Source organism: Borostomias antarcticus, assembly GCF_949987555.1.
Source record: "Borostomias antarcticus genome assembly, chromosome: 17".
Classification (NCBI taxonomy): domain Eukaryota; kingdom Metazoa; phylum Chordata; class Actinopteri; order Stomiiformes; family Stomiidae; genus Borostomias; species Borostomias antarcticus.
Genome location: NC_140250.1, coordinates 13,388,380 through 13,402,058, shown reverse-complemented (window position 1 = coordinate 13,402,058; position 13,679 = coordinate 13,388,380). Strand labels below are relative to the sequence as shown.

Sequence of the window (13,679 nt, the reverse complement as noted above, 5' to 3'; positions counted from 1 at the left end):
ACAACTGTGGTAAATGGATGACTTTGACTTAAATGACGTAAGTGATTTAAGTCTACAAAATACAAAAGATTTCTCTGGCAGTATCAAATTCATTAAAGGGAGCCACATGGTATGATTAGTTAGTTATATCTAGTGCACCATCCATAAGAACTACAACTACAACATTCAAATACACATTACTCACACACAAAATTGACTAAAACCAGGTATGTACTGGTAAAGGAATGCATAAAGAAGGAAGCGTCAGAGACATAAATTCACCATCTATCCAGAATTATAATAGCACTGGTAACCTGTTGTCTTAATGCGCCGTGATGAGGCAGTATCTGACACTTTCTTCTTTTTTTGACACTACACAAGGTTACATAGGCACGTGACAGGAAGTGACATTGGCAAAGAGGAAGTAGTTACCTGCTCTGCAGTAGTTCAGGGTTGACGGACTGCTGTCTGCGTAGCGGAGCCTTGGCTGCGGGGCCCGGGGCCTGGCCCTGGGGCTGGCCCTCGAAGGAGATGCGTTTCTTCACGGGGAGGTGGCTGAAGGTGTGGGCGCGCCGTCGGAACTGGGGGGCGTCCGGGTCGTCGTCGGAGAAACCGAGGGGAGACCCCGGCGGGGAGTCGTTCGGGGACTCGTCCTGCTAGGGGTGAGGAAGATGAGGATGACGATGATGACAATGATCGTTGAGGGGGTTTTCCATCGTTCTAAATTTCACCGCCAAAACACCCATACACCCCCCCTCCGACACCCCGTAATAAGTCACCAACCCTAGCCCCAACAGGTCTGCAGACCCTGCGCTCACCTAGCCACTGTCCTCTGGTCCTCAGTCCAACTCCAGGGATTCAACCCCCCGCCTCTCTGCTGGCCTGACGCACACCGTGCTCCTCACTGAGCAGCTCTGCCCCATGCCGCTCTCGCTCCTATCTTCTATTGTATTCTAATGTCAAGTGTCCTGTGACTCTCATCAACACACGCTGTCAGAGGGGTGCCCCCCCCCCGTGGACCGATTCCAAACCAAACCCGTGTCTCCTCTCCTTACGTCCTTGTTGACTTCCCCCTCGCAACGTGTGACTGGATGTGTGTAAAGGGACGCGTGTGAGCAGTAACTACGACCCCTCTCCTGTCACGTCATGACTGAGTCTTATCTGATCCATGGCAAAGAAAGGACGGATCCGTGAGCGTACTTCCTGTTCTTTTATTCCCGCCTCTGGAGTTTAGCGAGGGTCTAAGGATAGAGGACACAGATGGTTTGGATTGGGATGGGGCCCGTGCTCTATGGTCCTCACTAAGCCCCCTCCAGCCTCCAGAGCCTGTTTGTGAGCCCGTGCAGAGGAAGCAGAGATATTGCTCCGCCGAGGGAGAGAGCTGGACTTCCTTCCTGCCTGCCCGCGGGCGTTTCCTGTCTGCCTGCATCCTGAGAGAGCATCCTGAGGCTTGCGGCTAGCCCTTACTCAGCTCCGACGCACGCGGCCACGGACGCACGAGAGACCGCTCGCTCCTCGCGGGCTTATTCCCCTCCCGTCACCACCACCGATAGCCGTGGCAGCAGAAGGCCAGGGAACAGGGTTACAAAACTGTGTCGGCGTTTCGAAGCCACTGGGTAGGACGCCAGCGTCAACCACGGGGAATTGGTTAAACTCACTCCTCAGCTGAAATATCGAGGGGTCAACCATGCCATCAAAAGTGCTAGTTCAGTTTGAGCGGTGTGTGGAGAAGAGTGACGCCTGGTAATGTGTTTTGAGGACAAGGGAATGCAGTGCCACCTGTCCGACCTTGACAGGGGAGGTTGGCGGGTTACGGGCGGGTCAGAGCAGGGGAGGTTGGCGGGTCTGGGCGGGTCAGAGCAGGAGAGGTTGGCGGATCTGGGCGGGTCAGAGCAGGGGAGGTTGGCGGGTCTGGGAGGGTCAGAGCAGGGGAGGTTGGTGGGTCTGGGCGGGTCAGAGCAGGGGAGGTTGGCGGGTCTGGGAGGGTCAGAGCAGGGGAGGTTGGCGGGTCTGGGAGGGTCAGAGCAGGGGAGGTTGGCGGGTCTGGGAGGGTCAGAGCAGGGGAGGTTGGCGGGTCTGGGAGGGTCAGAGCAGGGGAGGTTGGCGGGTCTGGGAGGGTCAGAGCAGGGGAGTTTGGCGGGTCAGTGCAGGGGAGGTTGGCGGGTTACGGGCGGGTCAGTGCAGGGGAGGTTGGCGGGTACGGGCGGGTCAGTGCAGGGGAGATTGGCGGGTACGGGCGGGTCTGGGCGGGTCAGTGCAGGGGAGGTTGGCGGGTTACGGGCGGGTCAGAGCAGGGGAGGTTGGCGGGTCACGGGCGGGTCAGAGCAGGGGAGGTTGGCGGGTTACGGGCGGGTCTGGGCGGGTCAGAGCAGAGGAGGGGGGGAGGAAATGTAAGAATGCAGGGCCCCTCCACCTCGGGCCTCTGAGCTCGGAGGGGAATGTTTTTAAAGGAGAGATAACTCACGGCTGGTAGTGTCAGGAGTCGGTAGAGGGCACGTGATTCTAGTATGTGTGTGTGTGTGTATGTGTGTGTATGTGTGTGTGTGTGTGTGTGTGTGTGTGTATACTAATGGGGGAGTGTAGGGGGTGTAGATCGGCCGGAGGACCACCATCACACACAGAGCCCACATTCAGCACCCTGGCGTCAGATAGGAGTGGTGTGACTGACACACACACACACACACACACACACACACACACACACACACACACACACGCACACATGCACACACGCACACACAGACCAAAACTGTTTCTGGGGGCGTATGGATAAACACATGAACTCTGGGTACATCTCAGGTGTTCATGCTACAGGTCCATGTGAGGGCCGCCCAGCCAGTATGGAGGTGAGATTTACACTGGGCTTCACACACAAGCTGAACGGTTGTCACCTAGCTGGCCTTTCTGGAAAGAGTTCATAGAAACACGCCTCACACACACACAGAGAGAGAGAGAGAGAGAGAGAGAGAGAGAGAGAGAGAGAGAGAGGGAGCCAGAGAGAGGGAGCCAGAGAGAGAGAAAGAGAGGCAGAGACACACCGACAGACGGGCGGTCAAAAGTGAGAATTCCCAGAACTTCGCTCTTCAGATATTCTACAGAGGCCCTGGCTCGGGGAATTCTCACAGACACTCTCTGCTAGGAATACTTACTCTCTCGAAGCTGCTCATGCTTCCCATGCTGCCCAGGCGACCACGCATCCGGCTGGCACCCTGCCCCCACACACACACAAAAACAAAGATGTGTTACTGTCACACAACTGGACGCAACATCAACCGCTTTCGCTCGGAAAACAAAGGCAGAATCTGTTAACAGCAACGAGCGGCGCTTTCCTGGAGAACTGACGTCTAGAACCGAGTCGTCCTTTCCATGGAGAATCTCCAGTCATGCCCCCCCCCACCCACCCCCCCCCCCACTCTAGAACAAGACTTTAGTCAATCTGTGTTTGATAATCCATCCTCCAAGGGTCAAACCAGATTAAAGAGACAGGGTCAATGGGCCCTCAAAATAAAGCATGGCCTTGTAGCCCCAGATATACGTCTCAGATGTAGGCTGGTGGACCGGAGCGGTCCGGGAGACGATGCCAGATGGAGGCAGAGGTCTCGGTAACCCTGGGTCCTAAACACCGAAGGCATTCGTTTATTCTGCGCTGCTTGTCGCCGGCAGAAATGGGGCCGGTCCAAATCCCAGGGTCGAGGACGACACAGAAACAGACAGACGGAGGCGGAGACAGACGCAAAACATGGCCGCCCCCGAGAATACGAGGCCTCTACATGGAGCTGGAGGGACGAGGGGACACGGACAGAAGAAGAGGAAAGAAATACAGATAAAGGGAGCGGGAGAGAGAGAGAGAGAGAGAGAGAGAGAGAAAGAAGGGGGCATAGAAAGAAAGACAGAAACACTTACTCACTCACACACACACACCGAAAAAAGGAGCAAGACACACACACACACAGTCACAAAAAACCGACGGCTTGGTTTGTTGTACCCGTGAGAAGATGTTCTCCAGGGAGCTGGTGAGGGAGGAGCGCGCCTTGTTCTTCAGAATGTCCAGTTTGAAGCGTCCGCCCGTGGCCGCGCTGTCCGCTGCGGCGCTGTTCGGGGCGTTCTGTCATCATATTAACACATGACGTCACAGGAAATAATCACTATTCACAGTAAAGGTGCTTCTGGTTAATGAGGTGGTTCATAGAAACTAAGGGCATCTCTCTTTGAATATAACCTAGAAAAAATAATAATATGTATATACATTAAAAGGTTAGGGTTTCTAGAATCATCAGTGCTTGACAGAAGCGCTAGGGGCCTCAGCACGAGCCGGTGTGCCAGGGACAGGAAGTGGTCTGAGTAAAAACATGGTGGGACAACAGAGACGCCAGGGGCTCTCATCCTGCTTTAGCTTGTCGATGCTACTGTTCAGTACGTCAGAGAAAGGTCAGAGAGAAAGGAGGGGGGATGAACTCGTTTGTTTTCCAACGTCTCTGTTGGCCAAAGGAGCCAGGTTCATTTAGGTTTGTCTTGACTTGACCGTGGATAGCGGGCACTGCAGAATAACAGATTCTGTTGATTAGCTAGATACAGTAAGTGTGTGTGTGTGTGTGTGTGTGTGTGTGTGTGTGTGTGTTGTGACGACCCAGTAGGGCTGGCCGTCTACTTGGTTGGCTGCCTGCTTGTTTGCAGGTGGGCGGGGCCCAGCCCATTAGGCTAACCAAGTGCACCTGGCCCGTACCTTACCCTACAAATGGAGCAAGCTCATCTTGAACTGTGGCTCTGACCCATTTCCTGTCCGGCAGCGGACATTATTATTCTTTGGAGCACCTCATGTTAAATACACACACATACAGTATGCTTCCACTCATCCATTCACTTGCTTTACACTACTGATTGACTGATTTACATATTTCATATCCTGGCACTTTAATAAATTATGTTAACTTTTTGAGAAACAACCGTGTGGACTCCATTTTTGTCACAGCCTTAGAGCCGGGTCGTGACAGTGTGTGTGTGTGTGTGTGTGTGTGTGTGTGTGTGTGAGGGGTGGGGGGTGGTGAGTGAGGAAGTGTGACAGAGAGGAAGACATTGTGAAATGGGGGAATAGAGGAGGGTATCTGGGATGGAACTCAGAATGAGAGAGAACTCAGAATGAGAGAGAACTTAGAATGAGAGAGAACTTAGAATGAGAGAGAACTTAGAATGAGAGAGAACTCAGAATGAGAGAGAACTCAGAATAAGAGAGAACTCAGAATAAGAGAGAACTCAGAATAAGAGAGAACTCAGAATGAGAGAGAACTCAGAATGAGAGAGAACTCAGAATGAGAGAGAACTCAGAATGAGAGAGAACTCAGAATGAGAGAGAACTCAGAATAAGAGAGAACTCAGAATAAGAGAGAACTCAGAATAAGAGAGAACTCAGAATGAGAGAGAACTCAGAATGAGAGAGAACACAGAATAAGTCTGAATAAACAGATGTACTCTGTTCCCAAGCTTTTAACTGTATATATACTTAATCTCCTCTGGGCCGACAGGGACTGTCTACTACTCTCCTCTGAGTGACGGGGAGGATGAGGCCTGACAGGGAGGATGAGGCGTGACAGGCAGGATGAGGCGTGACGGAGGATGAGGCGTGACAGGGAGGATGAGGCCTGACGGGCAGGATGAGACCTGACAGGCAGGATGAGGTGTGACGGGCAGGATGAGGCGTGTGTTCACCTGCGGGGCCTCGCCCATGTGAAGGTGGGATTTCTGTTTGGTTCCACAAAGCTGTCGGAGGTGAAGGATCACCAGCTCATTCTCTTCCTGGTCTGACGCTGGCTTCATCCTCTTCAAACGGGTTCACACACACACACACATTCAGAGAGCATGTTGTCAACAGTGAGGTTCATGGTTCTAAAACATCATCGAAAGAATACACGTGCGCACACCAAGGTTATTATAGTTAACGAAAACTAACTAAAAAACGAACACTAGGTGTGAAAAAACATTTTAGTTAACGAAACTGAACTGAAATAAAAATAAAAACTAGGGTTTACAAACAAATAACTAACTAAAACTGTATTGTGTGTTAACAAAACTAACTAAAATAAACTAAAATTGTAGAGAAAATGTCCTTAGTTTTAGTCTTTTTCATTTCATACATAAGCCTAGTATTTTGGGTGGATATTAAATCTATCCTCCATTATTTCTTTAGCTGTGCCCCTGAGCAGAAGTAATCTGACGTTCGCCAGATGGTTTGTTTTGCACAGAGTGAAACAACATGAGCTCACGAGATCAGGATGGTCTCACGAGGCTAGCACAGAAAAAAACAAACTAAAACTAATACTGAAACTAATAAAAACTAAACTAAAACTAAGCATTATCAAAAACTAAAAACTAAACTAGCAAATCTGCTTTAAAAACGAATTAAAACTAAACTGAAATTGAACACAAAAAGTTAAAACGATATAAAAATACTAATGAAAAAAGCTAAACTATTATAACCCTGACGTACACACACACACACAAAATGTCAGCTGACCTGGACTCGCTCAAATATATCCACTTGCTCATTGTCAGTCAACTGGGAGAGATATTTCTGGATGGCCAGCTTAGCCCTGGGAGGGTAGAGACCTGGATTCACACACACACACACACACACACACACACACACACACACACACACACACACACACACACACACACACACACACACACACACACACACACACACACACACACACACACACACACACACACACACACACACACACACACACACACACACACACACACACACGTACTTGTACTAATGTACTAAGGCTGCACAACTGTGACAAAGACAAATAATTGTGATTATTTGCCTCATCAACCACTTTCATATGATGACAATTATGTGATTCCAGGTGCTGCAACACACACACACACTCACACACACACAGGTACTGTACTAATGTACTAAGGCTGCACAACTGTGACAAAGAAAAATAATATTGATTATTTGCCTCATCAACCACTTTCATATGATGACAATTATGTGATTCCAGCTGCTGCAACATTCGATCTACACTCTTTGCTCACTACCTGTGCGTGAAGGTCCACTGACAGATTTTTATGCTAAAATCAGCATTCAAATCTATTCATAATCACTCCCCCATCATGAAGGACTTGACACAGGTTTTGGCTGTATGAATTGTGAGACCCAACATCTCGGGCCGTTTTTGAGTTTTAACAGGATTATTCTATGCTTGCATGGATAAGTGGATGTGTGTTTTGTTATAATAAATGAACCGTTTAAATTGCATCCTGCATTGGACACAAGCCATCCTGCTTTGCATCCAATTTAAATTCGTTGTCAGATCTAATCTATGATTGACCAACCATCCCGAGTTTTGACCATGCAAGTCGCATCATCACTGCTGCTGATGGCCCCTCCCCTCTCTCAGACACACCTGCCTATCATAGGATAGCTGTGCCTAGCCTGTTTTCAGACAAAATCCAACTCAAAAGCACCAAGCTAGCGACAAATCTAGCAGCCTTGCGACATTTATTTCAAACTAGGGAGAGGGAGAGATGGAGAAAAACTCACCGAGCTACGACACTGACATTAGCACCAGTAACGTTAATGCCAGCCGAGCTCCCAGGACACAAAGTGAACGATTTATGTTGGAAGAAGCGCTAACTGGTGAGCTGTGTCTAACTGCATGGTTGCTGAGTCATTTTTAGGTTTCGCCATCTACCGCAGAAACAGAATCTAATCTAAGATAGCTAACTTAATATAGCCCAATGGTCAAGGGAACTTTATAGCTGGTTTATAGTTAATCGTCTGACATGCCAGCCAATAATTAGATTGCCCAAAAAGTAGAGTTGCGCACAGTGCACTCAAAGGAATGCCTGTGATTCGCGAGACGATGGAAGCGCCTGTGATTCATCAGCACGCCCCAACGCACACGAGGCAAATGTCTGTCTGTTGGATGCTCGGTGTTGCGGGGGGCGTGAGGCAGCCCACCTTCGATCCTCTCGCAGAGCTTGTGCAGGTCGTGCATGGGGCACGCCTCGCACAGCTGCACCTGCGTCTTGTTGCTCTGCAGGGCTGCCGCTGTGCTGAACGCCTGCTTCAAGGTCAGCATCACCTCATCCACCTGGATGGACGAAACACACACACACACACACACACACACAAACAAACAAAGTGAATCCAAACATGAAGATGCGTGAACGCGTGCACAAGCGCGCGCACAAACACAAATAAATGCAAACACAAACGCACACACAGCTAAATAAACCATTTGGACACCGGGATCAACGCGCACAAATGAACGCGATCGCTGACTCACCAGGGATTCAACACGCACAAATGAACGCGATCGCTGACTCACCAGGGATTCAACACGCACAAATTAACCTGATCGCTGACCCCCCAGGGATTCAACACGCACAAATGAACCTGACCGCTGACTCACCAGGGATTCGCTGGCGCACTGGAAGACGTAGCAGACGTACTGAGAGGGTCCGGACTCTGCCGCGTCTCGACAGATGAACCCAAAGTGATCCGTCTGCTTTATACCCTATGTGTGGATCACAACAACAACGATAACAACAACAACAACAACAACTGTACAATTAGACAGCATTACTGATACAGTAGGTCGCATAGAAATGAAAGTGAGTCATACTGGTCAGGAGTGGATGTTTGTGGCACACAGGTACACAAGAGATCTATACCTCTCCAATCAAGAGATATATACTGTAAACTTGGGACAACAAAACAATAAACAGTAAACAATAAACATGACGACTTGTGATGGGGGACAGTTTCATTAGGCCATGCTGTAAGTATTAATGACTGCATACACACACACACACACACACACACACACACACACACACACACACACACACACACGTTTATCTGTCCACAGAGAGAATACTCAGTGATATTACAGTCAGTTTAGTTTCATAAGCAGCTCCCTTGAAGCTATTTTGGTCTTGAATGTTCTGTGATGCATACAGGACGCCATTTGTAATCACATTAGCAGTAGTAATAAAACAGTATTTGATTACGAGAGTCTTAAAGTAATGCCTTTGTAGTCCACCGTACTGCATAATTCACTAATGCAGAAGGTAATGCCCCTGTTATAAGGAGTGCGTTACCAGTAATGCTATTGCAATGAAGTGGTGTGATTAAACAAGTAGTGACTTCAGTGAGCAGAGTACCGTGAGTCTGCTAGTCTGAGAATCTGTGGTTTTGAGGGGGAGGACACAGGGAGGGAAGGAATAGGAGAGTGTGTGTGTGTGTGTGTGTGTGTGTGTGTGTGTGTGTGTGTGTGTGTGTGTGTGAGAGAGAGAGAGAGAGAGAGAGAGAGATAGACAGATAAAGAGAGAGAGAGAGAGAGAGAGAGAGAGAGAGAGAGAGAGAGAGAGAAATGTCAGTGTAAACATGGTACCGTTACAGACCTGAGAGCAGGAGGAGATGTCTTTGAAGTTCTTCTCCAGCACCACAGTTTTACTGTCTGGACTAATGAGGTTCACCTCAAAACGGCCCACCTGCACAAGACACACACACACACACGGAACACACAAACGCGCGTGTAAAGACATGCGCACATAGACACAAACACATGAATTAATGAGGGATGACCTTTCATTTTCGACCTTCATGCATTGATAATGAAGTCTGCTTTGCCTCTCATCACAAGGCCACTCATTTAGTCCAAAACACACATTTGTGCACGCGCGCAAACAGACTCGCGCATGCACACACTCACTCTCGTACGCACACATGCACACACACACACCAATAAGTAATTGATCAATTGCATCAATGCTTTTTTTCCATACTTGCGCTGCAGTCTAGTCTCACATTGAGCGCTATGCTCCAGTTTACTGAAGGAGGAGATGAGAAGGGCGTGAGGAGCAGCAGCTGGCTGTACGCATCATCGATCATGAAGACACCAGCCCCAGAGGCGCTCAGGGCCGGCTCTAGGCTTTGTGGGCCCTTAAACTAGATTTGTGGGGGCCATGGGGAGGGTAGATTCCATGTCAAGGGCGCACCACAGCCGAGGCACAGCCCTGTTATTCCCGCGCCATGCTTTTGACAGATGCATGATTTTATAGAAAAGTGAAATGAGACTTTTTGTAATCTGTTTTACATCAATGAATCAATCAATTTACTAAATGAAAAGGTCAGTTGTTAGAGGATTTAAACTTTTTATAAGCACAAAATTGCCTGTAGACTACAATGGGCATCCTACAGTATGAAGGTACAATGCGTTATTATACAGTCAATGCGGTTTCTCAGCATGGAGTGGGCTACTCGATGCTGCAGGTCGAAGGAATAAGCAATTTAAATAGTAACTAGGGCTGCGAGCAGCAGTGAGCGGGCCCTCGCACCCCACGCGTATCGGGGTGCTGCGCCGTTAAAGGCTGTGCTTTTTCGGTGTGCAGTACTGAGAGAAACTTCCTGTCACCAGTAGGTGGCGCTCTAGGCGTGACTCAATACCGAAGCATAGATGTGTTCAGGACGGTACCTTGATGAAGCGTGAGAAATGTTGAGTAAATCGGATAACGTATGTAGGAGTTATGAAGACTTCCTGTTTCACCAGTAGGTGGCGCTGTAGGTATGACGCAATACTGACTTACAGAAGTGTTCAAGATGCGACCTTCATCAAGCATGAGCAATTTGGAGTAAATCGGATAACATATGTAGGAGTTATGAGTACTTCCTGTTTCACCAGTAGGTGGCGCTGTAAGTGTGACTCGAAACCGACGCATAGATGTGTTCAGAAGGTGACCTTCATGAAGCATCAGCAATTTGGTGCAAATCGGATGATGTATGCAGGAGTTATGAGGACTCCCTGTTTCACCAATAGGTGGCGCTATATGTATGATGCAATACTGACACATAGATGTGTTCAGGACAGAACCTTCATGAAGCGTGAGATATATCGGACAAATGGGATAATGTATGGAGGAGTTATGAGGACTTCCTGTTTCACCAATAGGTGGCGCTATAAGTATGACGCAATACTGACACATAGATGTGTTCAGGACCGAACCGTCATGAAGCGTGAGATATATCGGACAAATCGGATAATGTATGGAGGAGTTATGAGGACTTCCTGTTTCACCAATAGGTGGCGCTATAAGTATGACGCAATACTGACACATAGATGTGTTCAGGACAGAACCGTCATGAAGCGTGAGATATATCGGACAAATCCGATAATGTATGGAGGAGTTATGGGGACTTCCTGTTTCACCAATAGGTGGCGCTATAAGTATGATGCAATACTGACACATAGATGTGTTCAGGACAGAACCGTCATGAAGCGTGAGATATATCGGACAAATTGGATAATGTATGGAGGAGTTATGAGGACGTCATGTTTTATGGCGAAATGTCAAACTTTGGCGGGGCGCCACGGCAAGGGTGTTTGGTGAAAACTCAATTTTTTTGATAACTTTTGATCACAAAGGTCTTAAGATGAAGCTGACCCGATATGAAGTTGATCGGATGAAATCTGTAGGAGAAGTTCGTCGAAGTACGAGGCATGGAAATGGTCAAAACAAGGACAAAATGGCACATTAAGAGCAAAATGGCGGACTTCCTGTTGCATGTTGGGTATAGCTCCAAGAGACATTTAAGTGTGGCTCGATGAAATACATATGCCCACCGAATTTCGTTCGCCTACATCAAACTGAAAGGTGGGGCTCGCCATTTTAAACTTTCCAGGGGGCGCTCTTGAGCCGTTTTGCCACGCCCATTTCCGTCACCAATGAATTATCAAATTTTTCACCGGGACTGACGTATCTGCAAAGTTTCATCCGTTTTCATCGATGTTTAGGCTGTCAAAAAGGCATTTGTTTGGGGAAAAGAAGAAGGTAAAAGAATAACTAGTGCTGCGAGCAGCAGTGAGCGGGCCCTCGCACCCCACGCGTCGGGGTGCGCGCCGTTAAAGGGTGTGCTATTTCGGTGTCCAGTACTGAGAGAAACTTCCTGTCACCAGTAGGTGGCGCTCTAAGCGTGACTCAATACCGACACATATATGTGGTCAGGACGGTACCTTGATGAAGCGTGAGAAATGTTGTGTAAATCGGACAATGTATGTAGGACTTATGATGACTTCCTGCTTGACCTGTAGGCGACGCTATAAGCATGACTCAATACTGACCTACAGATGAATTCAGGATGCGACCTTCATCAAGCGTGAGCAATGTGGTGTTAATCGGATAATGTTTGTAGGAGTTATGAGGACTTCCTGTTTCACCAGTAGGTGGCGCTGTAGGTATGACGCAATACTGACTTACAGATGTGTTCAAGATGCGACCTTCACCAAGCATGAGCAATTTGGAGTAAATCGGATAACGTATGCAGGAGTTATGAGTACTTCCTGTTTCACCAGTAGGTGGCGCTGTAAGTGTGACTCAATACCGATGAATAGATGTGTTCAGAAGGTGACCTTCATGAAGCGTCAGCAATTTGGTGCAAATCGGATGATGTATGCAGGAGTTATGAGGACTTTCTGTTTCACCAATAGGTGGCGCTATAAGTATGACGCAATACTGACACATAGATATGTTCAGGACAGAACTGTCATGAAGCGTGAGACATATCGGACAAATCGGATAATGTATGGAGGAGTAATGAGGACTTCCTGTTTCACCAATAGGTGGCGCTATAAGTATGACGCAATACTGACACATAGATGTGTTCAGGACAGAACTGTCATGAAGCGTGAGACATATCGGACAAATCGGATAATGTATGGAGGAGTTATGAGGACTTCCTGTTTCACCAATAGGTGGCGCTATAAGTATGACGCAATACTGACACATAGATGTGTTCAGGACAGAACCGTCATGAAGCGTGAGATTTATCGGACAAATTGGATAATGTATGGAGGAGTTATGAGGACTTCGTGTTTTATGGCGAAATGTCAAACTTTGGCGGGGCGCCACGGCAAGGGTGTTTGGTGAAAACTCAATTTTTTTGATAACTTTTGATCACAAAGGTCTTAAGATGAAGCTGACCCGATATGAAGTTGATCGGATGAAATCTGTAGGAGGAGTTCGTCAAAGTACGAGGCATGGAAATGGTCAAAACAAGGACAAAATGGCACATTAAAAGCAAAATGGCGGCCTTCCTGTTGCATGTTGGGTATAGCTCCAAGAGACATTTTAGTGTGTCTCCATAAAATACATATGCCCACCGAATTTCGTTCGCCTACATCAAACTGAAAGGTGGGGCTCGCCATTTTAAATTTTCCAGGGGGCGCCCTTGAGCCGTTTTGCCACGCCTATTTCCGTCACCCATGAATTATCTAATTTTTCACCGGGCCTGACATATCTGCAAAGTTTCATCCGTTTTAATCGATGTTTAGGCCGCCAAAAAGGCATTTGTTTGGGGAGAAGAACAAGAAGAAGAATAATAATCCTTCGAGTTTCAATAGGGCCTCGCACCGCCAGTGCTCGGGCCCTAACTAGTGCTGCGAGCAGCAGTGAGCGGGCCCTCGCACCCCACGCGTGTCGGGATGCTGCGCCGTTAAAGGCTGTGCTATTTCGGTGTGCAATATTGAGAGAAAATTCCTGTCACCAGTAGGTGGCGCTCTAGGTGTGACTCAATACCGAAGCATAGATGTGTTCAGGACGGTACCTTGATGAAGCGTGGGAAATGTTGAGTAAATCGGATAACGTATGTAGGAGTTATGAGGACTTCCTGTTTCACCAGTAGG

The 13,679-nt window shown here is 48.2% G+C and overlaps 1 protein-coding gene across 1 annotated transcript in view; it reads right to left on the bottom strand.

The window, feature by feature from the left end:
• Window positions 1–13,679, bottom strand: part of tbc1d4 (TBC1 domain family, member 4) — a gene marked incomplete at its 3' end in the record, with an annotated part of 115,548 nt that overhangs the window by 21,531 nt on the left and 80,338 nt on the right. The window contains exons 5-12 of the mRNA XM_084451889.1: window positions 9,403–9,492; window positions 8,409–8,513; window positions 7,955–8,087; window positions 6,488–6,579; window positions 5,683–5,793; window positions 3,965–4,084; window positions 3,129–3,188; window positions 412–635 (exon numbers count right to left, since the gene is read on the bottom strand). Coding sequence (XP_084308015.1) covers window positions 412–635; window positions 3,129–3,188; window positions 3,965–4,084; window positions 5,683–5,793; window positions 6,488–6,579; window positions 7,955–8,087; window positions 8,409–8,513; window positions 9,403–9,492 — 935 coding nt within the window. The remainder of the gene's footprint in view (window positions 1–411; window positions 636–3,128; window positions 3,189–3,964; window positions 4,085–5,682; window positions 5,794–6,487; window positions 6,580–7,954; window positions 8,088–8,408; window positions 8,514–9,402; window positions 9,493–13,679) is intronic.